This window comes from Grammomys surdaster, unplaced genomic scaffold, assembly GCF_004785775.1.
Source record: "Grammomys surdaster isolate TR1022 unplaced genomic scaffold, NIH_TR_1.0 126036, whole genome shotgun sequence".
NCBI lineage: Eukaryota > Metazoa > Chordata > Mammalia > Rodentia > Muridae > Grammomys > Grammomys surdaster.
Genome location: NW_021620849.1, coordinates 3,819,534 through 3,842,517, shown reverse-complemented (window position 1 = coordinate 3,842,517; position 22,984 = coordinate 3,819,534). Strand labels below are relative to the sequence as shown.

General features: G+C 46.5%; 2 protein-coding genes across 3 annotated transcripts in view; both read left to right on the top strand.

Annotated features, from left to right (window-relative positions):
* The first annotated feature begins 6,408 nt into the window (after positions 1 to 6,408).
* On the top strand, positions 6,409 to 10,618 carry LOC114610266. Of its 2 annotated transcripts, XM_028754760.1 has the most exons (6): positions 6,409 to 6,517; positions 7,880 to 7,897; positions 8,556 to 8,573; positions 8,920 to 9,121; positions 9,335 to 9,582; positions 10,516 to 10,618. In XM_028754760.1, exons 2-6 carry the CDS (start codon positions 7,880 to 7,882, stop codon positions 10,546 to 10,548), a joined length of 519 nt encoding a protein of 172 aa, XP_028610593.1. In that variant the 5' UTR covers positions 6,409 to 6,517; the 3' UTR covers positions 10,549 to 10,618. The 2 variants fall into 2 exon arrangements, with proteins under 2 accessions (XP_028610593.1, XP_028610594.1); XM_028754761.1 differs by lacking the exon at positions 8,556 to 8,573.
* Positions 10,619 to 11,281: 663 nt separating this feature from the next.
* Positions 11,282 to 22,984, top strand: part of Ap3b2 (adaptor related protein complex 3 subunit beta 2) — a 32,053-nt gene continuing 20,350 nt past the window's right edge. The window contains exons 1-4 of the mRNA XM_028754811.1: positions 11,282 to 11,394; positions 19,747 to 19,822; positions 19,955 to 20,029; positions 20,352 to 20,447. Of these exons, the coding sequence (XP_028610644.1) occupies positions 11,282 to 11,394; positions 19,747 to 19,822; positions 19,955 to 20,029; positions 20,352 to 20,447 (360 nt within the window). The remainder of the gene's footprint in view (positions 11,395 to 19,746; positions 19,823 to 19,954; positions 20,030 to 20,351; positions 20,448 to 22,984) is intronic.

Sequence of the window (22,984 nt, the reverse complement as noted above, 5' to 3'; positions counted from 1 at the left end):
TTTTGCTTTTTGAGACTGAGTCTAGCATGTAAGCCTGGCTAGCCTGAAATTCATGATGTATTCCACCTGGCCTTAAAGTTGTAGTAATCCTCCTGCCTCTACTTCCTGAGTAATGGCATTACAAGTGGTACCTACCTGTAATAGAAGGTCCCATGGATATCTACCTTGATTACTGGGATGTCTGGCTCCCTTTGGATCATGCTTCCAGAATTAGTATTCCACTTACATCTTGTGTCCAGGTTGCAGATGAGCTCCTGCTTGTCATTCAAGGTAAGGATTTCTGCAGGACAGAACAGAGCATTCGCTGACTTAGTCTGTGCCTATGTACAGTGGCTTGAACCAACTGTGGCAGGATAGTCATTAGCAAGCAGAAACTTTGAAACCAAGCAGACCTGGGCTTTGTGACCTTGAACTAACAATGTAATCCATTTCTTAGTTGTCCTATCTGTAAAATGAAGCAGTATTTCTATAGAGCCTGGCACATACAATTTAATCTTATTTGTTTATTTTTTGTTTGTTTGTTTGTTTGTTTTTCGAGACGGGGTTTCTTTGTGTAGTCCTGGCTGTCCTGGAACTCACTCTGTAGACCAGGCTGGCCTCAAACTCAGAAATCCACCTGCCTCTGCCTCCCAAGTGCTGGGATTAATGGCGTGTGCCACCACAGCCCGGCTTAATCTTATTTATAATCATTTCAGCACTTAGGGCTAAATATTTAAATAAATCCATTGTTTAGGCTGACAACTCTAGGCTTCAGTATCTAAGAGAAAATGCCTACAAAGAAAGAGCCTCTTACAAACCCAGAGAAGATTCTCTCTCATGATGGCATCCTTTCCTCTTGCCTTTCCCACCATGAAGCTGTACCATAGCTCCAGAGGCAAGACCATATTGTCCAATTGCTTCACCTTCTATTTGTCTGCCTTCTCTTGATTTACTAACTGATGCCTTCAACACTGTTTGACAGACATCCTACTCTTGGTGAATTTTGAAAGGATTGCTAGGGTTTCTCTAAAAAAGTATAGTAGACTGAATGGCTTAAACCACAGAGATTTATTATCTCAGTTTTAAGGGCTTGAGGACTGAGAGCCAAATGTCCACAAGATTCATTCTTTACGAATCTATGCAGGAACACCTTTTCCATGCCTCTCTCTAAGCTACTTACTGCTAGTTTGCTGGCAGTCTCGGAGGTCCTCCTGTATCCCATGGTTTACAGATCTCTATCTTCATTGTGTGTCTGTCTGTCACTATGTATAAATCTCTCTGTTTCCTGAGAGCCACAGTTACACTGGTTTGGGACTCACCCTAACGACACCCTTAATAACTAGAGCTATGCATAGTTGCCGACCAACTGATATTTTCTGAGAACTGCAACATTATGGGATTCTGTCATTGTGAGTTTAAGTTGTCTTCTCTAACTATGGTGTCATTTGTGATGTGTAATCTTACGCAGCTACATTTACACAGGCAATCCACTGTTGACCAGAATGCCACACAGCATGTGCCTGAGACAAATCCCCCAGCATAGTCTAGCTTCAAGTCTCTACAGCAGGGGTTCGGGATGGGATGGGGATGATACTCACCTGGCATCCTACTCCTGGACAATCCACTATCTCTATAGTATCAGTAAAGAGAAATAACACACGTGCTGTGGATGGCACGGCTACAGGGGCTCTCTGCAGTGGCTTGCCCAGCCCTTGTCAGATCATACATTGATGAGAAGACTGAATACGACTGCCAAAGAGGGGGGGGGGTCTGTAATCCTGGTCAGCATCAATTCCTGTAACACTACAAACTGCGCCAGAATCTAAACAGCGGATTTACCTTCACTACCTTTTGAGCAGCCAATATCAGAACTGTTTCTGAGTTACAGAGACAGGATCCAAAGTGTGAGCGGAAACCTCCAACTCTACTGTGACCACTAAGGATCAGCACACATGCTCTGCTGCCTACCACACCTACATGCATTGCCACACAATACTCTTGCAAGACATACAGTGAAAGTGGCTTGTGATACAGTACATGTTGTGTTAAAATCTACTGTTTACAACTGAAGAAGCCAGAGAGATTAGACACACGCCAAGAGGCCTCATTGAGAGAACCCCCTTGCTAAGACCTTACATGGATATGGAAAAGTAGTCATCCCAACAGAGGTATATCAGCATAAACACAATGAATATAAAAAATAAATAATGATACTTCATAAAGTTCATAACTCTAGAGTAACAGATTCCACAGATACTGAAGTGAATGATACAGAATTCAAATGTATGGGTTTTTTTTTTTTTCAAAAAGTTCAATAAAAATGTCTCTGAAAATAAATATAAACAATCAAATTGACAAGAGAAAGCAATTCAGAAAATGTATGAGAAGTTTAGTGATGAGCAGTTTTGTTTTTTTTTGTTTTGTTTTGTTGTTTGTTTTGTTTTTGTCTCCACGGGGTTTCTCTGTGTAGCCTTGGCTGTCCTGGAACTCATTCTGTAGACTGGGTTGGCCTAGAATTCAGAGATCCACCTGCCAACAAACCACCAGGTTTCAAACTTTCGACAAATACCATAGTGGACCTGGCTGCCAGGTTCTCCCTCCAATCCCTCAGTCCCTACGAGTTACAGGCTGTCATACCCTCCCCCCTACCCTGAATGCTCCAGCCTGGGGCCAGGGCTGCCCTTCTCCATATAATCCAGCCATTTTGGTTGCCTGCTCCCTTTGTGACTTTGGCCTCCCAGCTGCAGCCCTTAATTCCCTACTCCTCTCCCTTTCCTTCCCCTTTTCCCCACATGGCCCAGCTCAGGGTCATGTTCACTCTGTGCTCTCCCAGATGTCCCTGCCTCTGGCTCTGTTCTCCCACATATTTATATAATAGACTTTCTCCTCCATTAACTTTAGGAGAAGTCATTTTTCCTTTTTCTTCCTTCCTTCCTTCCTTCCTTCCTTCCTTCCTTCCTTCCTTCCTTCCTTCCTTCCTTCCTTCCTCTCTGTTTCTCTCTCTGTTTCTCTGTTTCTCTCTCTCTCTCTCTCTCTCTTTCATTCACCTCATGCTGGGATTAAAGGTGTGTGCCACCACTGTACCAGCTAAGACAGATTTTGAAAAAACAAACCAAAAGCAAAAACCAAACAAAAAAACGAAAAGTCATGTACTGAAAAGCTTAGTAAGTTAGATTTTTAAAAATCAGCTGAAAACCTCGACAGACCAGATCAAGTAGAAGAAATAATATTGGAGCTTCAAATAATGTCTTCCAATATAATATGTTTAGACAGAAACAAAGAAGCAAACAAACAGACCCAAGAAAGAATGACGAGGGCCCATGAGAGTTCTGGGCAGCTTTAGAGGTTACTACAGCCTCAGTAAGAAGTGCCCACTGGGAAGGTTCCCCAGCCGAATGTTCCAAGTATGCTGACCTCAGCAGATTAATCAGGCAAGGTGAGCCCCTTCCCCTGGCCTCTCTCTGTCTCTCCCTTAATTTGAGAGCCTCTTGGTCACCATAGGTGAGCAGCTCTGCTCTGCCATGCCCTTCCACCATGATGTAATGTTTCACCACTGGCCCACAAACACCAAAGCAGCAGATGGACCAAGGCCTCTGAAACACCACCCCAAGTAAACCTTTCTCTCTTAAGTATCTTATCCTCAAGTATTTTGCTACAGTAATGGAAAAACGACTAACTAAGCAGCAAATATCTGCCCCATCAGTATAACAGAAGGAAAAGAGGTACAAGTCAAAGATACAGAAAATTGATTTAATGATGTATTAGCAGACAATTCCACAATCTTAGGAAAGACGTGGAAATACAGAATGTCCTTATGTTTCTGTTGTTCTCTCTTCCTCTTCTGGGTGTGGGATTCCCTTGTCATCTTCCCTATGCTGGGTGAATGGATGAATTCCTGAGTTTATGCTTATCTTTGAGGGTCTTCACGTCTCCTTTCCAAAGAAAAAAACCCTGCTGTGTGTAATAATTTTGGTTGAAAGTCATTTTCTTCCAGAACTCGAAATTCATCATTAAGGTCCACGTTGGCTTCCAGAATTTCTGCTGGGATATCTATAAGTCTAATAAGCTTTCCTTTAAATATAACACAGTATACTTCTCAAATTTTAATATTTCTTGCTCTATATTTTTTAGAAAGAGGATTGACAATAGTTTAAGGCCAGCCTGATCTACATATTGAGTTCCATGCTGGCCAAGGGTACATAGTGAGAACCTGTCACAAAAAACAAAGCATACAAGCAAACAAACAAAAATCCAGTAACAACAATGAAAAGAAATTCTAGAGTTAAAAATAAATTTAAAATTCTAAGATGATTTTAGTAGCAAGTGGGGGTGTTGTAAGAAAAAGTAAATGAAAAAAAATGATATATTTCTGGCTCCAAGTAAATATATTAGACACATTAGGGTGACAACATTAATCAGGGAAGAGAAGACAGTGGGGCAGAAAATGTGAAGAAACGAAAGCAAAAGGTGAAAGACAAATTCACATTAAAATCGCTGGACCAGTGACAAGGTAGATATGAAGATAAGGCCTCTGCACACATCACAATCAAACCACTGAGAGCAAAGATAATGCAAGACCTAGAGCAGCCAGGGACAACACGGGCTGTAAAGTTCAACAGCGCGGACCACTGTCGACGTCTCACCTGGAAGCATGATGTTCAGATGCCAAGGAGAAAAATCTCCACAGGGCCAAGGCTACAGAAATGATCACTGAAACACAGTTCTGTGTCCAAGAGGGTAAATAAAGACAAGGAAGCTTTCGAATAAAACTAAGAGGGTTCACATCATTCTGCTGCTCCCCAAGAAATGCTGAAGAAATGTCATCTGTCTGAAGGGAAGCAGTATCAGAGAAACAATTAGACCTTCCACCATGTAACGATAAGGGGCATCTTTCTTATCTCTTAAAATATACAGTGGTTTAAAGCAAAATTTATAAAATTGCCCTGTGGTTGTATAGCGTAGTGACAAACATTACATAAAGGATGGGCAGGGATGGTGGTACCGGATGGAGGTACCAGACCTACAGTACTGATTGATGTTTCTACACTGAATGTGCAGTTGCAAGGTCTCTAATTAGCTTGTGTTAAGTGGTTATTATTAGCACAAGGCTTTAACCAATTATGCTAACTGGCCAGCCTGGAAACTAGTTATATTGTAATCTTTAAAGAGACTGTTCATATGTAAGACAAAGAACTGGAGCTAAATACCAGCAGATAATTAAAATGGGATATGTTTGAGTCAGGGTCTTGTATGACTCAGCCTGTATAACCCAGGCTGGTCTGGAACTTACTATGTAGCCTGGGATAATCTCAAACTTTCAAATCATCCTATTTCAGCCCTGGGGCGTTGGGATTACAGGTGCCTGTTAGCATGCCTATACTAAAGTGAACTAGTAAAAAATAACCAAATATACCAAAAGGAGACAAGAAAGGTAGAGGAAAAGAACACACACACATATCCAGAAGATGGCAGACCAAAGTCTGACCATATCAGTTGCTGCATTAAATGCCTATAGAGTGAAGAGGAAGACTCAGTTATATTCTATTATGAATGTATTTTTTAAATACAATGACATAATGCCAGACACATGGTGCGCATCTGTGGTCTCAGACACTCAACAGCCTGAATGAGAAGATCACTTGCGCCTAGAGCTGAGGGCAGCCTGGGCGACAAGTGAGACCCCCATTTTAAAATAAAAAAATAAACATAAAGACACAAGCAGTCTCCAAGTCAGTAGGGAAAAGGAAAGCATATGAGAAGACACAGAAGTGATAAGCAAGCATTACGTTAGGTAGCGTCTTCAACTCAAACATGAGCAGGGATACACGGGGACAGTCATAGCGATAAATGTCACCCAAAGATGCCACAACCATAAAAACGCTTCTCCATGCAGTAAGAGTTTCAAGCTCCACAGAGCAAAATCTAACAGAATGAAAGGAAGGCAGTTCTGCAACTGTAGACAACAGGAAGCCTTACCATCCCTTTTAGCCAACAGAAAACTGTATAAAAAAGAACAAAGTAAATATGAGGCAGCATGGACAATATCGCCGACAATCTTGACTTGGCATACACTTGCAGAACACTACACCCGAATCTGCAAAAACGTGAAGCGTGTTCACTAGAACAGACCATGAAGCAAACTTCAATAAATTCATGGGGATTGGAGGCTATAGCTCCTAGCCCCTGACAACGACTGGGTGTAGATGAAGTGTTGAGTACCGGAGGCCAGAGAAGGGCAAGGAAATGGTGCTGGGACAAACAGGCAGTCATCATATCAAATATCAGACGTTGGAAGGTGGGTGGAAGGGACGGAGGCACCATTTACCTACCTGGATCCAGCCCTCAAGGCTTTGGCTTCTTTTGTCATAGCCAAAATGCAGTTGCCTCAGTCAGATTGGCTTGGGCGCTGATGCTCAGAATCTGGCCCCAGGGCTTCCTGGTTAGCCCCTTTATCTCCCAGATCCATGGCCAACTTGCCCTCTTTCTTCCGGCCACAGAAGACAGACGTCTCACAACGGACTGAAGTGGTCACTACAAGGTAAGCTGCTTGGGTTAAGGGCTCAGATTAGGGTAGGATCACAGTGACCAAAGCCTCTAGAAGGTGAAGGACAGTCAGAAAAGTTAGACCTCCTCTCTGACCTTGTTTTAGATGTAGGTGCCTGGCTGGAAGCAGCAACCCCAAAGGGGTCGAGTCACAAGAACACCTCTGCCACTGCTGTTTCTGATAGCCAGGGTGAGAGAAGGAAAGGCTCAGATCTCCAAGCAAGTATTCCCAACAGGGTGGACAGTGCCGTCAGGCCCTGGGCAGTGGAAATGGGATGTTTGTCTCTTATGCTCTGATGGCTCCAGGCTGTTGTTCTTTCTCTCTTTACTACATGACTAAATAAATGCTAAATGCTTCTTTCTTAAGGAAGAAAACAGGGGTCAATACTTCCTGGTGCTGGGCGTTGAGATCTGGAGTTTCCATATGACTTTTGAGAAAGACTCCAGCATTGGAAGTCCAATACACTGGTTTAGTCAGATTGCCTTAGTTCTTGAATACTGATTTACAACTTTTTTTGATGTAATCTTACTGACCTCCCCGAGCCCCATTTCCTCCTTCTTCCAAATGAGAAAGACAGTAGAATCTACAGACATTGCTATTAGACCTCATTGGGGTCTTCATACAGCTTTTGGCAATACACATTATTATTATTACGGGTGGAATACCAGCCATGGACCTGGATTCCTGTTTGAAGGTGTAAGGCATAGGTACAGCTGCCACAGTGCCTCCCTGCCTGCACCCACAACCCCAGTGGAAAATATGAGGGAGTGTCTGGACTTTCCAGTTGAATGATTGTTTCCCTCTGATCTCTGAGGCAGGGGTCACAGGGAGGCCACCAGCCTTTGGGACCCATTGTTCTTCTCCTCTGAGCTGAGAAAGATGTATTCTCCCCAGCCCTCCACTTAGTGCCCAAATGTGCACGCACAGGCAAACGTACAAGTTTAGGAGCCAGCCAGACCGTAGATAAACGAGCCCTGCCCTCCGGCCTTGATTAATCACAAAGAGCGCTCAGAGCTTCACAGTGGTCAGGTGATGCCCTTCTCTCCAACCTTTTTGTTCCCAGTTCACAGATGAGGAAACTGAAGGAGGGAGGGAGGGAGGGAGGGAGAGAGGGAAGGAGGGAGAGAGGGAAGGAGGGAGGGAAGAAGGGAAGGAGGGAGAGAGGGAGAGACAGAGACACAGAGAGATGGAGAGACAGAGACGGAGAGAGGGAGAACTTTTTTGATGTCCCATCTGGAGAGGTGGCATAGGTCTCTCAACCTGTGACCAGCCATCTAGTGCAGACTTGAGGCTCCAGAGCAGGGAGGACAGGTGAAGCAGCAGGTGGTAATGGCTGGTCTCTCTCTCTCTCTCCAGATGAGCTTCACATCCCAGGTAAATGGAGCAGAAGTCCTTGGCTCATCTTGTCTCTTCCTCAGGCAAGGTGGCAGCTGTCTCAGCTGACAGCCCACCCTCTTCCATAGCTGTGACTCTTGCTTAACTGGTGGGTACGGGATGAGAGGGAAGCTGGAAGGGAAGCACTCTCCCTATCTGCTGGGTGTTAGGTGATGACTCATGATCAAAGGGCACAAGAACACAGACTCCCAGAGCCCTGGGTCGTGGTCACTTGTTGCTCCCATGTCCTTAAGCAGTGACCTTGTAGGTCCTACCTTCAATCCCTCCTCTCTCTCCCCCCCCCTCTCTTTCTCTCTCTCTCATCAATCTCCTCCCACTACCTCTGAAACCAAAGCTTAGATATAACCCAGTGAAATCACCCTCTGTTCCCGGTAAAGACAGAAAACTAAACTGGATTTCTCATTTCATTATTGAAAAAAGTGCAATGGTATTTATTATACAAGACCCAGATGGTCATGTGCACACAGATTAGCTAGAGTTGGTGTACCTCAATTTCCTCCTGAAAATAAGAATATTCGACTGATCTCGAGAATTATAACAAGGAGCAAATACATGCGTGTTTGCTACTGAGGTTATTGGACTTGGGAGAGATTGGCCTCGGTCCAATCTCTCACTGTACTTTTCCTGTTTTTTTCAGGCCTTCTTCTCAACCCAGGTACCACCTGACACCCAGAAGGTGTTGCTTGTAGGAATGGCAACATGGACGACTGACGAGGAAGGAGATCAGAGCAGGGGGAGGGAGACTGAAAGACATGGGAATAAGTGGGTAACTATGGGTGGGGAGGAGGTCCCAATTGTGAGACATTATGGTGTCCCAAGCGGGTGGCTCAAGGCAGTGTAGATCCGTGATTTCTAGGCCTCTGGAGTCCCTTAAGGATGGGGAGACAGCGAAGACTTTTTGCCTAGGGCCAACCCCAAGCCAGGTCTACCATCTGCGTGAGTGGAATGATCCAGCTACTTCCGTGCACACACCCTGCAGTCTGCCACGTTTCTTCCCTTAGACCCTGGTAGGGGCATCCAGCACCGTTCAGTTCTTCTTCTCTGAGGCTTTCATGGGTCAGCACTTCCAGGAGGTGGAGTTAGAAAACTGCGAGCCTGAGCCTGGAGACCTGTTCCTGTTCAAATTGCGGTCCCCTAAGGCACAGTGGTGCGGGGCCCACGTGGGTGTTTACTGCGGCCACGGAGAGATCATACACTTTGAGGGTGAGCAAAAGAAATTTGGCCACTCCTGAGCAAGCTGTGCTGGGACAAAAACTGGGACGAAGGAGTAGGTCTCTGAAGATGGGGAGAGAGGGTTGGGCACCAGGGCGTGGGGCTTCAATTTGAGGAAACGCTGGGGCAAATTACTGAGTCGCACCGAAGCTAGCTCTGATTTGCTCTGATTTTGCTCTGATTTTGGGCCTGCTATCCCCACAGGCAGGACCCCCAGCAACAGTGGAATACAAACGTTTCTGGGTTACTGTGAGGGTGTCGTGTGTAAACAGGGGCACCAAGCTCTGCAGCGCTCCAGACAGCTCTGGCGTGTGCTACGCAGACGCGGTGGCGTTGACCGTAGGGTGCTGGAAAGCCGCGTGCAAGAAGCTATGAACAATGACCCTCCTCCATACCACCCCACTAGCAGCAACTGCGTGCACTTTGCACTGAACCTGCTGGGCATGGACTCAGTAAGTGCCTCTCTTCTACCCGCACACATCCCATCCCAGCTCGAATCTGCTAACAAAGACACCTAACCAACTTGCTCCAGAATAATTCAGATGACTCCCCTCTCCACTGCACCCAGACCACATTCTTTTCATCTTAAGCTCTTTACTCTGGCAGTTTAAAAGTCTCCAGAAACAAATAGGAGTTCCTATTTGTTGAAGTTACACCCTTTGAAACCATTTTTTGAGCCATCATTGCCAGGTAGACCTCAAGCTCCTGTTCTTAGATCCTGGACAGATATATTTATTGAATATGACCAATCTCCAACCCAGGGGCTGGTCCAACTCCATCATTCTTTTTGCAGTAGAACTTTCTTTTTTTTTTTTTTTTTTTTTTTCCGAGACAGGGTTTCTCTGTGTAGTCCTGGCTGTCCTGGAACTCTGTAGACCAGGCTGGCCTCGAACTCAGAAATCCGCCTGTCTCTGCCTCCCAAGCGCTGGGATTAAAGGCCTGCGCCACCACTGCCTGGCTGCAGTAGAACTTTCTATTGACCCAAAGTCTGCCTTTTTCAGTTCTGCCCTTTTCCAAACAGTCCACCAATTCTGATCTTAGAGAACTGGGGATCCTAGTCTACAAAACAAGACTCAGTCCTTGGGAATTCTTTCATTTTCTAAGCATCACCAGAAGTTCCCAATCACTCAACCCCATGTCCAAAACTCTAGCCCAAAGATATACAACTCACACATCAGCCTAGTTCAGGGCACTCTCTCTAATCCAGACCTATCTACCATTCTTCCTTCTTTCCCTCCCTCCTTCCTTCCTTCCTTCTTTCCTTCCTTCCTTCCTTCCTTCCTTCCTTCCTTGGGTCTTGGGAGCTAAGCTTGACAAATCACAAAGTCCTGGAGACCTGGCAATTACCCCAGACCCTAATCTGTTTCATTTCCCTTCCCTCCTAGATGTCAATGGACAGGAACCTAGCCAGGAATTAATGTGACCTTGAGCCCTCCTGAATGGGCCAGAAGAGGCTTCAGAAAAGATCATTAAAGTATTTTCCCAAACATAATTAGGATATTAGTGGTTCTCTCAACTCCACCTGGGACTGCTTTGCTCCCAGAATGCCCTTGCTTCCTGGGTTAACCTGCCCTTAAATTCCACTTCTTCCAGGAAGTTGCTACGCTTACCAGTGAATAAGCAGGTTATCCTTAGAGGGATTTAGACTGTGTGAAAAAGGTTGGAAAGGCACCCACCCCTAAATCTCCAAGGCGGATGTTCCAACTCATGCCTATGAGTTAGGCCTTCTTTCAGTGTCCCCCCCCAACCCAAGTCCCCTCCTTCACTGCATGGGTGGGCGGGCCTCTGGAGGTCAGGTGATCGAGAGGGCGGTGGCAGGAGGTCCGCATCTCTCCAAATCAGCCCAGCAGCCTCGCTCACTGTGAGGTCTTTAGATGCCTGCAGTTGCTTTAAGTGTGGAGACACGGGTGCCAGGGAGTTCTGAGAGACTGGGCCAGAACAGGCGCTGTTCCTCCATCCCCTGTCCGCTCATCCCAACCCAGCACGCCGCGGGTAGTGCCGGTCCCTTTAAGAACCCTTGGGATCGGCTCTGATTGCTGAATCTGCGCCCTGCCTCCGCCGCACAGATTGCAGCTCTGCAGAGCTAGGCGTGCATCCCCTTCCTCGGCCCAAGCCCAACCCGGCCGCTCAGCCACCCCTCAGCGTAGATCCATGTCGGCCGCTCCCGCCTACAGCGAAGATAAGGGCGGCTCAGCCGGCCCCGGGGAGCCGGAATATGGCCACGACCCGGCGAGCGGGGGTATCTTCTCCTCCGACTACAAGCGGTGAGCTAGCGAGCGTCGGCCGGCCGGGTGCGGCTGGCGCGCAGGCACCATGGACAGCGCCCCCGAGGCTGCGGCCCAGCCAACCTGGACCCGCCCTGCGCGCTCTGCGGGGATCCCGCCGCGGGGCCACTTCTCCATTATCTACTGGGGGAAGGGGGTGCGGGGAGGGGGAGCCGGGAGGCGAGGGAGAAACCCGAGGCTGGTGGGGGTGGGGCCAGCCAAGCGGGGTTCTTAAGAGACAGCTGAGATGATGTATCTACTCTCTGCAGCCTTTTATTCGCTGCTGTTGGCTCAAAGTGAAACCAAAACAAAACCCCAAACCCACTTCCGTAGGGGAGAGGTCTGAATTGGTGAACTGGAGTTTGAGTATGGTCCACTCCAGGAAGCCGGCCCTTCTGGACTGGAGGAGCCCTCCTCAGCAGACTGAGAAACTGGCTCCTCCTGCAAAGTCATTTCTCCATCTTCCACCTCATTCTCACTCCTGTCCCTCAACACCGCCACCCCCAACACACACACACACACACACACACATTGCCCTATGATTCAGCTCTACTTGATTTGGTTATGGCTCGGTCTCTTACCTTTGACTCATTTATTTATTTGTTCATAAATTCAATAGCACATTTATTAAAGGCCTGTGAACCTGCTAGTCACGTAACAGAGTACTTACTGAACAGGAGCCAACCGATTGCTCTAACTAGGAGCAAAAATGAAGCCCTGACAATTCAAGGGTCAGGAGGGGGAGTGCAAGACATGTTCCATTTCAGGGAGGAAGGTACTCACATGTTAGAAATGGGTCTGGGGTCTCGGGGAAATGACCACACAATCCAAAGCACAAGGGACAAGCAAATGTACTTATGCAGAAGGGTGATTCAAGCAGGCAGGTGCACCTAGTGGGAGTCCCACTGGGTTTTTTTTCTTTTTTTTTTATTGGATGTTTTATTTACATTTCCTATGTTGTCCCCTTACCCCATCCCCCACCCACCCCGGAACCCCCAATCCCCTCACCCCTCTTCCTTCTTCTCTCCCACTGGGTTTTTATTACTAACACAGGGTGACAACGCTGTTCATCACACTGTGTGGTTAGTGCTAGGCCTCAGATGCTCAATCCGCTGAGAACAGCAACAAACTCTTAAAGGCCGTGCCACTGATAAACAAAGTGCAACTTTTGAGAACAGGATGCAGCTGCGGGCACATACTTTGATCTTAGACAAATGTTAGGCTGTGAGCCTGTCCAGAATTCACAACCCCTAGGGCTGGCAGGCCTCGACTGGGAAGAGTACACCTGAGTCAAAGGAGATGGGGTCTGTGCTGATTCTCTATAACATTTAATAAAAACTCCATTGGTATTAAAGATGTACAGCTGGGTGTGGTGGTGCTCACCTTTAATCCCAGAACTCGGAGGAAGAGGCAGACAGACTTTTTTGAGTTCAAAACCAGCCTGGTCTACATAGCGAGTTCTGGGACAGCCAAGGCTATAAACAAACAAACAAACATTTCATTTCTATTTCCTACATCCCAGAGGACTAAGGAAAGTGTAGGTTCTCCTGATGTCAGCACAGAGTGGCTAGAATCACTGCATGTCACTAGAATGAACGAGGGCTCTAAGCAGGTGCTAGATTTGTATGTCGGAAGGATCTCAGGCAGGACTGACAAGACTGAAAGTGATCTGGATTGAGCAAGAGACAAGGGAAGGAGATGTCAAGAGCTGACTGGCTGGGCATGGGGATGGCCTAAGTCTAAGCTGCTTAAACTGTGGGTCCCAATGGGGTCTGTTAACTGAATCCAGTATTCACAAAAAGGTTGGCAACACTAAAGGATACCGAACACACAAAAGTGAAAAATTAATGAAAACCAAACACACAATAGAACTCAGATTTCCGACTTACACTGCATACAGTGACTTTACTGCTACTGTGAGTCTAACTGCATAACACTTCACAACTGTGATTCCATCACACCAAACACTGACACACTTTGGTGCACACCAGAGATTATCCCTGGAGACTGACATGCTATGAACTGCTGCACTTTCAACTGTACATACAAACTTGTCTGCTCTTAGGGAAACACAATGGTTTAATTACAGAAATAAAGACTTAATGTTGTCCTACTGTCATTCCTCAGCATGTATCAGATTAGTATACCTTTAGGTTATAGTGTTACACAAACACTTCTATCATATAACTACGCAAATTAGCTTTAGTCCTGAGTGGTAAAATTATATGTGTACTAAATAAATGTTTTTGGTAACTTTTTATTATTTTTATGTGCATGTGTGAGTGTGCATATGTGTGTGAAGTGTATGTGTATAGCGTATGTGCATGTATGAGCAGGTGGGCATGCCATCAGACTACAGGAAGATATCCTTTTTGGTCACTGTCTGCCTTGTTCCTTTGAAGAACAGTCTCTCACTGAACTAGTCTTTTGCTTTTTTGAGACAGGGTTTCTCTGTGCAGCCCTGGTTATCCTGGAGCTCTTTCTGTAGACTAGGCTGGCATCGAACTCGGAGGGGCACACCTGCCTCTGCCTCCTGAATGCTAGGATGAGATTAAAGGTGTGCGCCACCACCGCCTGACTTAAACTAAGTCTTTTATTCTAACACTCTTAATTGCTGAGTCATTTCTCCAGCCCCAAAGAATTGTTTTAAAATAAATTTCTTTTTGATTTATTACCAGTAAATGCTTGCTATGTATACCTGTTTTATATACCTGTAAACATGGAGTCATGTAAAAAATTCTCAGATGCAAAGAGGTGCTAAGTAGAAAATGTTTAGTGGGGGGCAAAGGGGACTTAAGGGCTTACTTTTCTATTGTCTGATCAAATATCTGACAGAAGCAATTTAAGCAAGGGTTTATTTTGGCTCCTAGTTTGAGGATATCCATTATGGCAGGGAAATATGAGTTTGAGGTAGCTGGGACCATGTCATCCTCAGTTATGAAGCCAGGAGGATGGGGCTTCATGCTCTCTCCTCTCTCTCTCTCTCTCTCCCTCTCTCTCTCTCTCTCTCTGTCTCTCTCTCTCTGTCTTTCTCTGTCTCTCTCTGTCTCTCTCTCTCTCTTTAAGTCTGCTATAATCCTTTTTTAAAATTTATTATTTTGCCAGGCGGTGGTGGCACACGCCTTTAATCCCAGCACATGGGAGGCAGAGGCAGGTGGATTTCTGAGTTCGAGGCCAGCCTGGTCTACAGAGTGAGTTCCAGGACAACCAGGGCTTCACAGAGAAACCCTGTCTCGAAAAACTAAAAAAACAAAAATATTATTTTTACTTTATGTGCATGGGTGATTTACTTACATGCATGTCTGTGCACTGCATTGAGCCTGTGCTTACAGAGGTCAGAAGAGGATGTCTGATCCCCTGGAATTAGTTATAGACAGTTGTGAGCTGCCATGTGGGTGCTGAGAACTGAACCATGGTCCTCTGGAAAACCAGCCGGAACTCTACCATTGAGTCATCTCTATAGGCTCCACTTTCTCCTTTTTATTCAGTCGGGCTGCCCAGCTCATTGGATGCTGCTACCCACACTTATGGTGGGTCTTCCCACCTCCGTTAGACCAGCCTAAATACACCCTCGCGGGCCAGCCTACAGGTTTGTTTTTTAGATGATTCTATATCCTACAAACTGACAGCTAAGACTAACCCCACAAACTGGCTTTGGAAGGACTGATGAGGACCAAGAGGTTGGGCCAGAATGAGTGGGGGTGGGGAGTGGGGGGTGGGTGGGGGGACTGTATGAGATTTCTAGGGAAGAGGAAACACAATTCTGAGAAAATTTAGGACTCATTATGGATATGAAATTTGGAGTGAAAAACAAAAAAAACATAAAATAAAATAAAATAAAATAAAATAAAATAAAACAAAACAACAACAAACCTCTTCCCTTGAACTTCTCCCCGAGCCTGGGGGGTGGGTTCAGTCCCTCTCCCTAGCCTCCTGTGGCTTCTGTGGCTTTGCTTCTGAGCACAGAAGAGGAAACCAGATCCTCCTAGGAGGCCAGTGTCCGGTTACTGAGTTTCAGGGCGGGGCCTTCTGGTGGCAGTGGGCAGTGAGAAGCAGTCCCAGCTCAGTACTTTCCTGGAGCTGGACCTGATGCCAGATGCAGCGATTCCTGCAGCTCCCAGGGACTGTAGTAAGGCCAGGGGCCAGAGGGGCCGATCAGGAGGAGGCTTCCAGTCCTGTGCTAGGCCCTGAAGGTGGGCCTCCACCCTGGTACCAGGCCTTGAAGCCTGAGGAACTTCGGTGGCTGCAGGCTCCTGAGGAAGACACAACCCCAGAAACATTGATAGAAGAACCTTGTCCTGAGGTTGGCCAAGGCCAGACCCAGAGCCAGCCACTAAGGTACAGAGGGACAATAGCATCTCTACCTGCAGAGAGCTGAGAAGGTCAGGGAATAGGTAGCTGCTACTGTTAGCCCAAATCCTTCGTGTTTTAGCTCCTCAGATAGAGGGGCACTAGGCGTTCAGTGTCCAGGCTTGGGGGCTGCAGGTAGAGGTCACAGGACACCTGAAGGCTGAAGAGTATGACCAAGGGAGATAAGGAGCCTAACTCCCTGGAAGCTCTGAGGGGAGGGAGGTTGTAAAGCAGTCAAGGCTTGAGGTTTCCATCTTGACTGTTCTCTCCCCCATGACCCCTGTCTGGAGTGGTCTCAGGATAAAGTGTGGGGACAGAAAAACAAAACCCAAAGTCAAAGTTTGGCTAGTCTGTCTGGGTGCTAGACTGTAACTGTGGAGGGAGCCCAGTGGCCACTGGAGAGGTGGGTGGATGTGTTTGATCCTAAGGTTACCTGTAACACACCTGGGGGCTCTAGCCACCATGAGGAAAGTCTGCTAATCCAGAGGTCAGGGGTCAGGTTGGAAGGAGTGGAAAGGTAAAGGGATCTGACTGGGAGATGAATATTTCATGACCTCAGGGCACTGCTATGAACCTCTCCCTCTCTCTGCCTCCTGGGAACTTTAATCCAGTGGGAGGAGGTGGAACAACAGAGGGGTGAGGTCCATCTCTCCCCAGAAGGGAAAGGGGCAAAGACCATCTCACCCTAAGAGGTCTAGTCTGAGTTGTGGGCATTTGAAGATCAGTTGTGTCTGCTCTGTTTTTAATACCCAGCTCCTGAAATGCATTAGTGGATTAGTGCATTGGGGGTGGGATGCCCTGGGGTGTGTGCATTTGACAGGGGCCAGAGACATTTTAGGTGTGGCAAGGACACCCTGGTGTGAGACAGCTTCTAGGGAGCACAGAGTTACAGGCATCTGAGCCTGCTCTGTCTACTGCAGGCCATTGCCCCCCCCCCCAAGGTTGGGCCCTCAGAATCCCCTCATATGTCTTAAAATACTCTTGCCATTATGGTGAATGAGCCTTATGTGACCAAATTTCTTAAGGTTGTATATGTATTAGGTAGGGCTGTGGTGTGTGACTGTAAGGGGCCTGTGTGTATGTCTGTGGATGGGACTGGAGAGTATAGAGAGGTCCCTTGTAGCATATGTATTATAGGTGTGTACATGAAGTGTGTCTGGGGATTTATGCATTGAGAGTTCTTCTGTGGCAGGATGCTGTGTTGTTTGTGTATATTTCTATATATTTGTGTTTTTCTCTGGGATTTGTGACTGAAGTCTCATGGATATGATTATTTGTGTCTATGAGGGATGTGTGTGGAGTATGGCTCTCTCTCTGGGGTATATGCGTATCCATGGGGTGGAAGTGTGTGCAGTACATGTGAGAAGTACTTGGTTGTTAATTAATCATGCAGGGTATTTGGAGGGGTATCGCAGTGCACACTTGCACACTGGCAGAGTTGCTGCCCATCTCTGTCAGCTTCCAAGACTCTCAGTACTGCCAAAGTTCATCCAAATAGTCTGTGTGTCCCTCCTTACCTCAGTACAACACCTCTGAGTAACTGATAACCAGGTCTATGTTTGGGGTTGGTGTGTGACTTTTCCTGTAGTGACATGAATAGATGTGGATTTACCCCAGATATGGCACCAAAGAAACAATTCTAAGTCCAGCTCAGTGAACCAGGGAGTTCCAGGAGTATGGGTAAGCAGTTACCTAGCGTAGCATGGGCGACTCAGGGGTGGCTACATCACTGACAAGCCTGCTCCAGCATGGCTGACAGCTCACAGAAACAGCGTCCTGGGGCTCCCTCCATACTTCTGGATAGCCCTGTGGAAGTCTCTTCTCTCCAAGATGGTCACCGATACGTAACTATGGGGAGGGACCTGGCAAGTCTTGTTTTATTTTCTGATCTTAAACTTTTTATTTCTTTCCTGAGTCGTAAGGAGCCTGCCTTCAGGAAGGACTATTTCTTAACAAATAGCTACGATTCCAGTAGTGAGAGGGACTAAGTGGTTGTCTTACATTCTTTGCTCTGAGAGCGCCAGAAATTTTCTGGTCTTGGGGGCATCCACCCAGGCAAAGGCATTTTGAATTAAGATGAGCAGGGCCGGGTGTTTTCTTCTGCGGGTCCTCTGTCAGCTGGCAGGGCCTGTGTGTTCTGGAAAGCATCCCCTTTCTACTTTGTTTCTGTCAAAAAAAATCTCTTCATAAAAGTCATTCCCTGTTTATGTATGTATGTGTTTAGTTTACATGGGCGTACACAGTGCTCATGAGTGTGTGCGTGCGCATGTGCACATGAAGGCTAAGGACATGGGTTGTTCTCTGTTAGTCTTATACGTGCACTGTTGGCCCTCTGTGACTGGCTCGCTAACTTTTTCATCCTTTGGTTTGATTTTTTGAGACAGGATCTCACTATGTAGCCACGGCTGCCCTGGAATTCATAGAGATCCATTTGCTCCTCCTCCTGAGTGAGGACTAAAGGTGTGCGCTATCCTGCCCAGCTATCCTAGCTTTTCACGGTTGATGTAATAAACCAAAACCAAACCAAACAAACCAACCAAACAAACAACGCCCCCCTGCCCTGCAAGCTGGGTTGCTATTTTGGGGACAGGGTCTCCTGATCCTCCTGCCTTCTATTCCTGAGCACTGGGATGTGCCACCATGCCTGAGATATGTGGGGATCAAACCCGGGGCTTTATGAAGCTAAGCAAGCCTCTTAACAGCTGAGCTTCATCTCCAGACTCCAGAATAAAAACTTTCTTTCTCACAGTTCAGAAGGCCAGAAATCATGATACTAGCAAGGTCATGTGCCCTGAGAATCCCAGAGGGAAATCCTTTCCAAATCCCAGTGGCTTGGTGGGGAATCATTGATGTTTCTTGGCTTACAGAAGAAAATCTTCAGTCCTATGTCTTTACAGTGTTCTTTGTGATTCTCTGTCACTTTGAGTGGGATCCCCAGAGGCTCTAGGTGGGATGGTTCATGCTAGTAGTCTTAGCCCTCCAGGAGCTGAGACAGGAGAATCATCAGGCTGAGGAGGGAGCCCAGCTTGGGCTATATCAAGATGTCTCTCAAACTGAACTAACAAACCAGGAGACACACTGGACGAAGGAGCCACCCACCTATGGTATAGCTTCATTTAACTTTAGTACAGGTAGTCCCTAATTAATGATGGTCCATCCTGTGAGTTTTGCTGAGAAAGTAGTGTGCATTTCATAAAAAGTATTTTGAGATATTTTTCTTTCCCGGCTAGCGATGTGCAGTGTAATATTTTGATGCTGTGCCTATCAATCAGCTAATACGAGACTTCTGCACACATTGAAGATAGGCCAGGCTACCCTGTGATTTTTGTAGCTGAAGTGTAGTTAATATATTTAAATGTATTCATATCTTAATATGTTCATTTTACACTGGGTTTATGGACAAATATGCCATTATATGAAGAATCATCTTTATATATGAAAGTGTGTGTGTGTGTGTGTGTGTGTGTGTGTGTTTGGAAACCAGAGGTCACCGTTGGGTGTCATTCCTTAGGAATCATTCACATGATGACTTTTTCAGACAGTCTGTCACTGGGGCCTAGGGCTCACACTTTAGCCTAGGCTGACCTTCCTGTCTTCCCCTCCCCAGTGCAGGGATTATAGGCATGTTCCACCTCACACACTTTATGTGGGTGCTGGAGTTGATCTCATGCTCTTATGCTTATGGGGCAAACACTTTACCAGCTGAGCTGTGCCCCACCCACATTCTTGACAATTCTGTTTCCAATAATCCTGAGGCATCAGAGAGTTAGGACTTCAACATTCTTTCTTTTGGCCAGGGAACACAATCCAATCCATAGTAGTGGCTGGTCAACATGTTTCTCCTGAAATCCTAATCTGTAGTTTACCCATCTTTACTCCCCACCCCTACCGCCTGGCTCTGGTCCCTCTCTACACTGGACTTGGTTTGATTCCTGCCTGGACCCTGGTGATCCATGCCCCTCCCACTTTCCTCATCTGACCTTCTGTACCCTCCTACCTCAGGCATGATGACCTGAAAGAGATGTTGGACACCAACAAGGACTCCCTCAAGCTGGAGGCCATGAAGAGGATTGTGGCAGTAAGAGGGGCTTCCCATGGGTTATAGGTCTGGGTGTCCAAGAACAGTGTCCCTGGGTATGTGTGGGGCCTTGCCTTAATCGATGTGTTTCCTCCACCTCCTCCTCCTTTCCCTGTTTGACCCAACACCCAGATGATTGCCCGTGGGAAAAATGCCTCAGACCTGTTCCCTGCAGTGGTGAAGAACGTGGCCTGTAAGAACATAGAGGTAAGCACCATCCAGCAACAATCTCCAATCCCAACCCAGGACTAAACTCAAGCGGGGCCCAGGGCAAAGAAGAAAAGGATTCAATCCTTGGGGCTTGACCTATTCAGATTGTCCCTGACCAAGAAGACACTGTCCTTATGTCCCTGAACTAGATATGAATCAGGGTTGAGGACTGGGAACACACTCAAGGCTGCTGTCTTCTATTGGAAGAACCTGACCCCATGAACAACCACAGCCACGTGGAGAGGTGGTGATGTCATCCAGGGAGGTGAAGGTCCCTCCCCCTGCTAGGAAATCTGCCAAGACCCCTGCTCTCCCCTAGGTGAAGAAGCTTGTCTACGTGTACCTGGTCCGATATGCTGAGGAGCAGCAAGACCTAGCTCTACTGTCCATCTCTACTTTCCAACGTGGCCTAAAGGTCAGAGGTCTGCATGGGGTCTGGGCCTCACTGGAACTGTATGGGAGGAGTGGGGCCAAGCGGGAGCCATGAATACTGCGTAGGCTCTGGAGACTTCTTCCTACTTGAAAGATTAGGCTCAGAGGAGAGTGAAGGATCATCCTGAGGCCTAAACAGGTAGAATCCAGGCTTACAAAGAACTTGAAAGGCCAGGTGGTGATGGTGGTAGTAAATCCCTTTAATCCCCAGCACATGGGAGGCAGAGGCAGGCAGATCTCTGTGAGTTTGAGGCCAGCCTGGTCTACATAGTGAGTTCCAGGACAACCAAGATGTACATTGAAACCCTGCCTCAAAACAATCAAAAAAAGCCCAGAACTTAAGATAGAAACTGGGTGCACAGAGCCCATGTCACTCCACCTGAGATGCCTATAATAAAGCTTTGTCTTGATCCATTTTCTGTGACCACAACCAGATCATAGACTGGATAATTTATAAAGAATTAGTTTATTCTTCTCACAGTCTTGGAAGCTGAGTGGGCCAAGGTGGCACATGGTGTCACATAGTGAGAGGGACACATACAAGAGACAGCCACTCTCAGGCCATTGATCCATTCATCTGGAGCCCTCCTTTCTCAATTATGTCTTAAAGGTTCCACTGAGTCAAAGGTGGTCTTACTAATCAGGGTATGGATTACATCTCAACTGAAGTTTTAGTAGAGACCTTTTTTTTTTTTTTTAACAGCAGGTTGTCCCCAATATGAATCATTTGAGTCCCAGACAGTGGAGTTTCTCAGTCCTCATATCTGCTGATAGAAGGGTATGAATTGTGACACGTGCCAGACACATGCCAGTCTCTTGAGGAAGAATTCTGATGATAGAGGAGTCTCTCACCTTGGGCAGTAGAAACCTGGCTGAGGTCTTGGTCTCCTGGTCCTGGTACCTGAAGCCATCAGTGACTTGAAGAGCCTTTTTACCTTTGACTTGCTAGGGAGGACAGAGGTTTTGTTAAGAGCCATTTTCCCATGCAGGAGATTGGTCTCCCCCTGGGAGACTGGCTGCCCAGGTCACTGCAGAAGTCAAAGAACCACCCGCCACAACTGACTCTGGGAATCCCATTCTCTATACACGCTGTATGGCTAGTGATTCCAGAATTGAAAAGAATTGGTCTTTCTGCTTTTTAGCATACATAGGTCATTGTCATGCCTCAGACACACAAGAGTTTTAAAAAATAATCACGCTTTAAATACCAGATCACATATATACCTGCAGAATGAAATCTGAGCCAGACAGTAATTGAAATCACCTAAATGGAGGGACAGTGGAGATTCAGGTACTTTAGAAGGAGGTAGTGGGCCGAAAACCCCTTCACTAAACAGAACATTTCCTGGTTGTTTGTTTGTCTCTTTCTTCTCCTTCTTCTCCTTCTCCTTCTCCTCCTCCTCCTCCCCCTCCTCCTCCTCCTCCTCCTCCTCCTCCTCCTTCTTCTTCTTCTTCCCCACCTCCTCTTCCTCTTCCTCCTCCTCTTCCTTCTCCTCCTCCTCACCCCCCATCCCTCACCACCATATAGAGTCTAGGGTTGAATTTCATGCACTCATGCTCAAGTGTCCACTGGGTGCTTGCTGACTGGTTTAGGTTCTTCCCTGGAGCATACGGGCAGCCTCCTCTCTCCTTCCATATCAGTATCCGTATCTCTTTGAAGCTCTGATTATGATTTTTGATTGCCCATTCTTTCCACGTGTTCAGTTCAGATTTCTGTGAACGTAGGTCTTGGGTTACACCTCATCATTTTCATAGTCCCACACTTGCGTGGCTGCTGGGCAGACTGAGAACCGACTGCTGTTCTCTGGGGCTGAGCTCTGGTTGAATCAGCGGGGCTGGCAGGAAAGGCGGGCAGTCTGTTCTCAGGAAAGGGTAGGGAGCATGGTTATGTTTATATACAGTAATTAGTGGATTGAGTGTGTTTATATCATACAAATACTAGACTGGTCTTTCAAATCAAAACCACGGGTTCCATCTTAGATTGGCAAGCAATCTCTTGTTTGAATCAAGATTACATTATTTTATAAAACCTATTCTGAAACTGCAGCACATATTTTGCATTTTCTTGAAATTCCTACAATCTGTGCCTTACCCCCCTGTAAGGAATCTCAATTGGCCCAAGTCAATGAAAAAACAAACAAACAAACAAACAAACAAAAACCCTCAAAAAAAACAAAAACATTCCCCAAGCCCTCTAGAACAGTTGTCATTAAAATGCAAAATGTTCAAATATTATTTAGGCCTTGTAGGCTATAGTGTCTCAAACATGCAATTGCTAGATTTTGTGTTAAAGAAATGGACATAGTTATACTCTAATAAATCTTTATTTTAAAAAAGAAGTAGAGCCGGGCGGTGGCGGCGCACGCCTTTAATCCCAGCACTTGGGAGGCAGAGGCAGGTGGATTTCTGAGTTCGAGGCCAGCCTGGTTTACAGAGTGAGTTCCAGGACAGCCAGGGCTACACAGAAAAACCCTGTCTCAAAAAACCTAAAAAAAAAAAAAAAAAAGAAGAAGTAGGCAG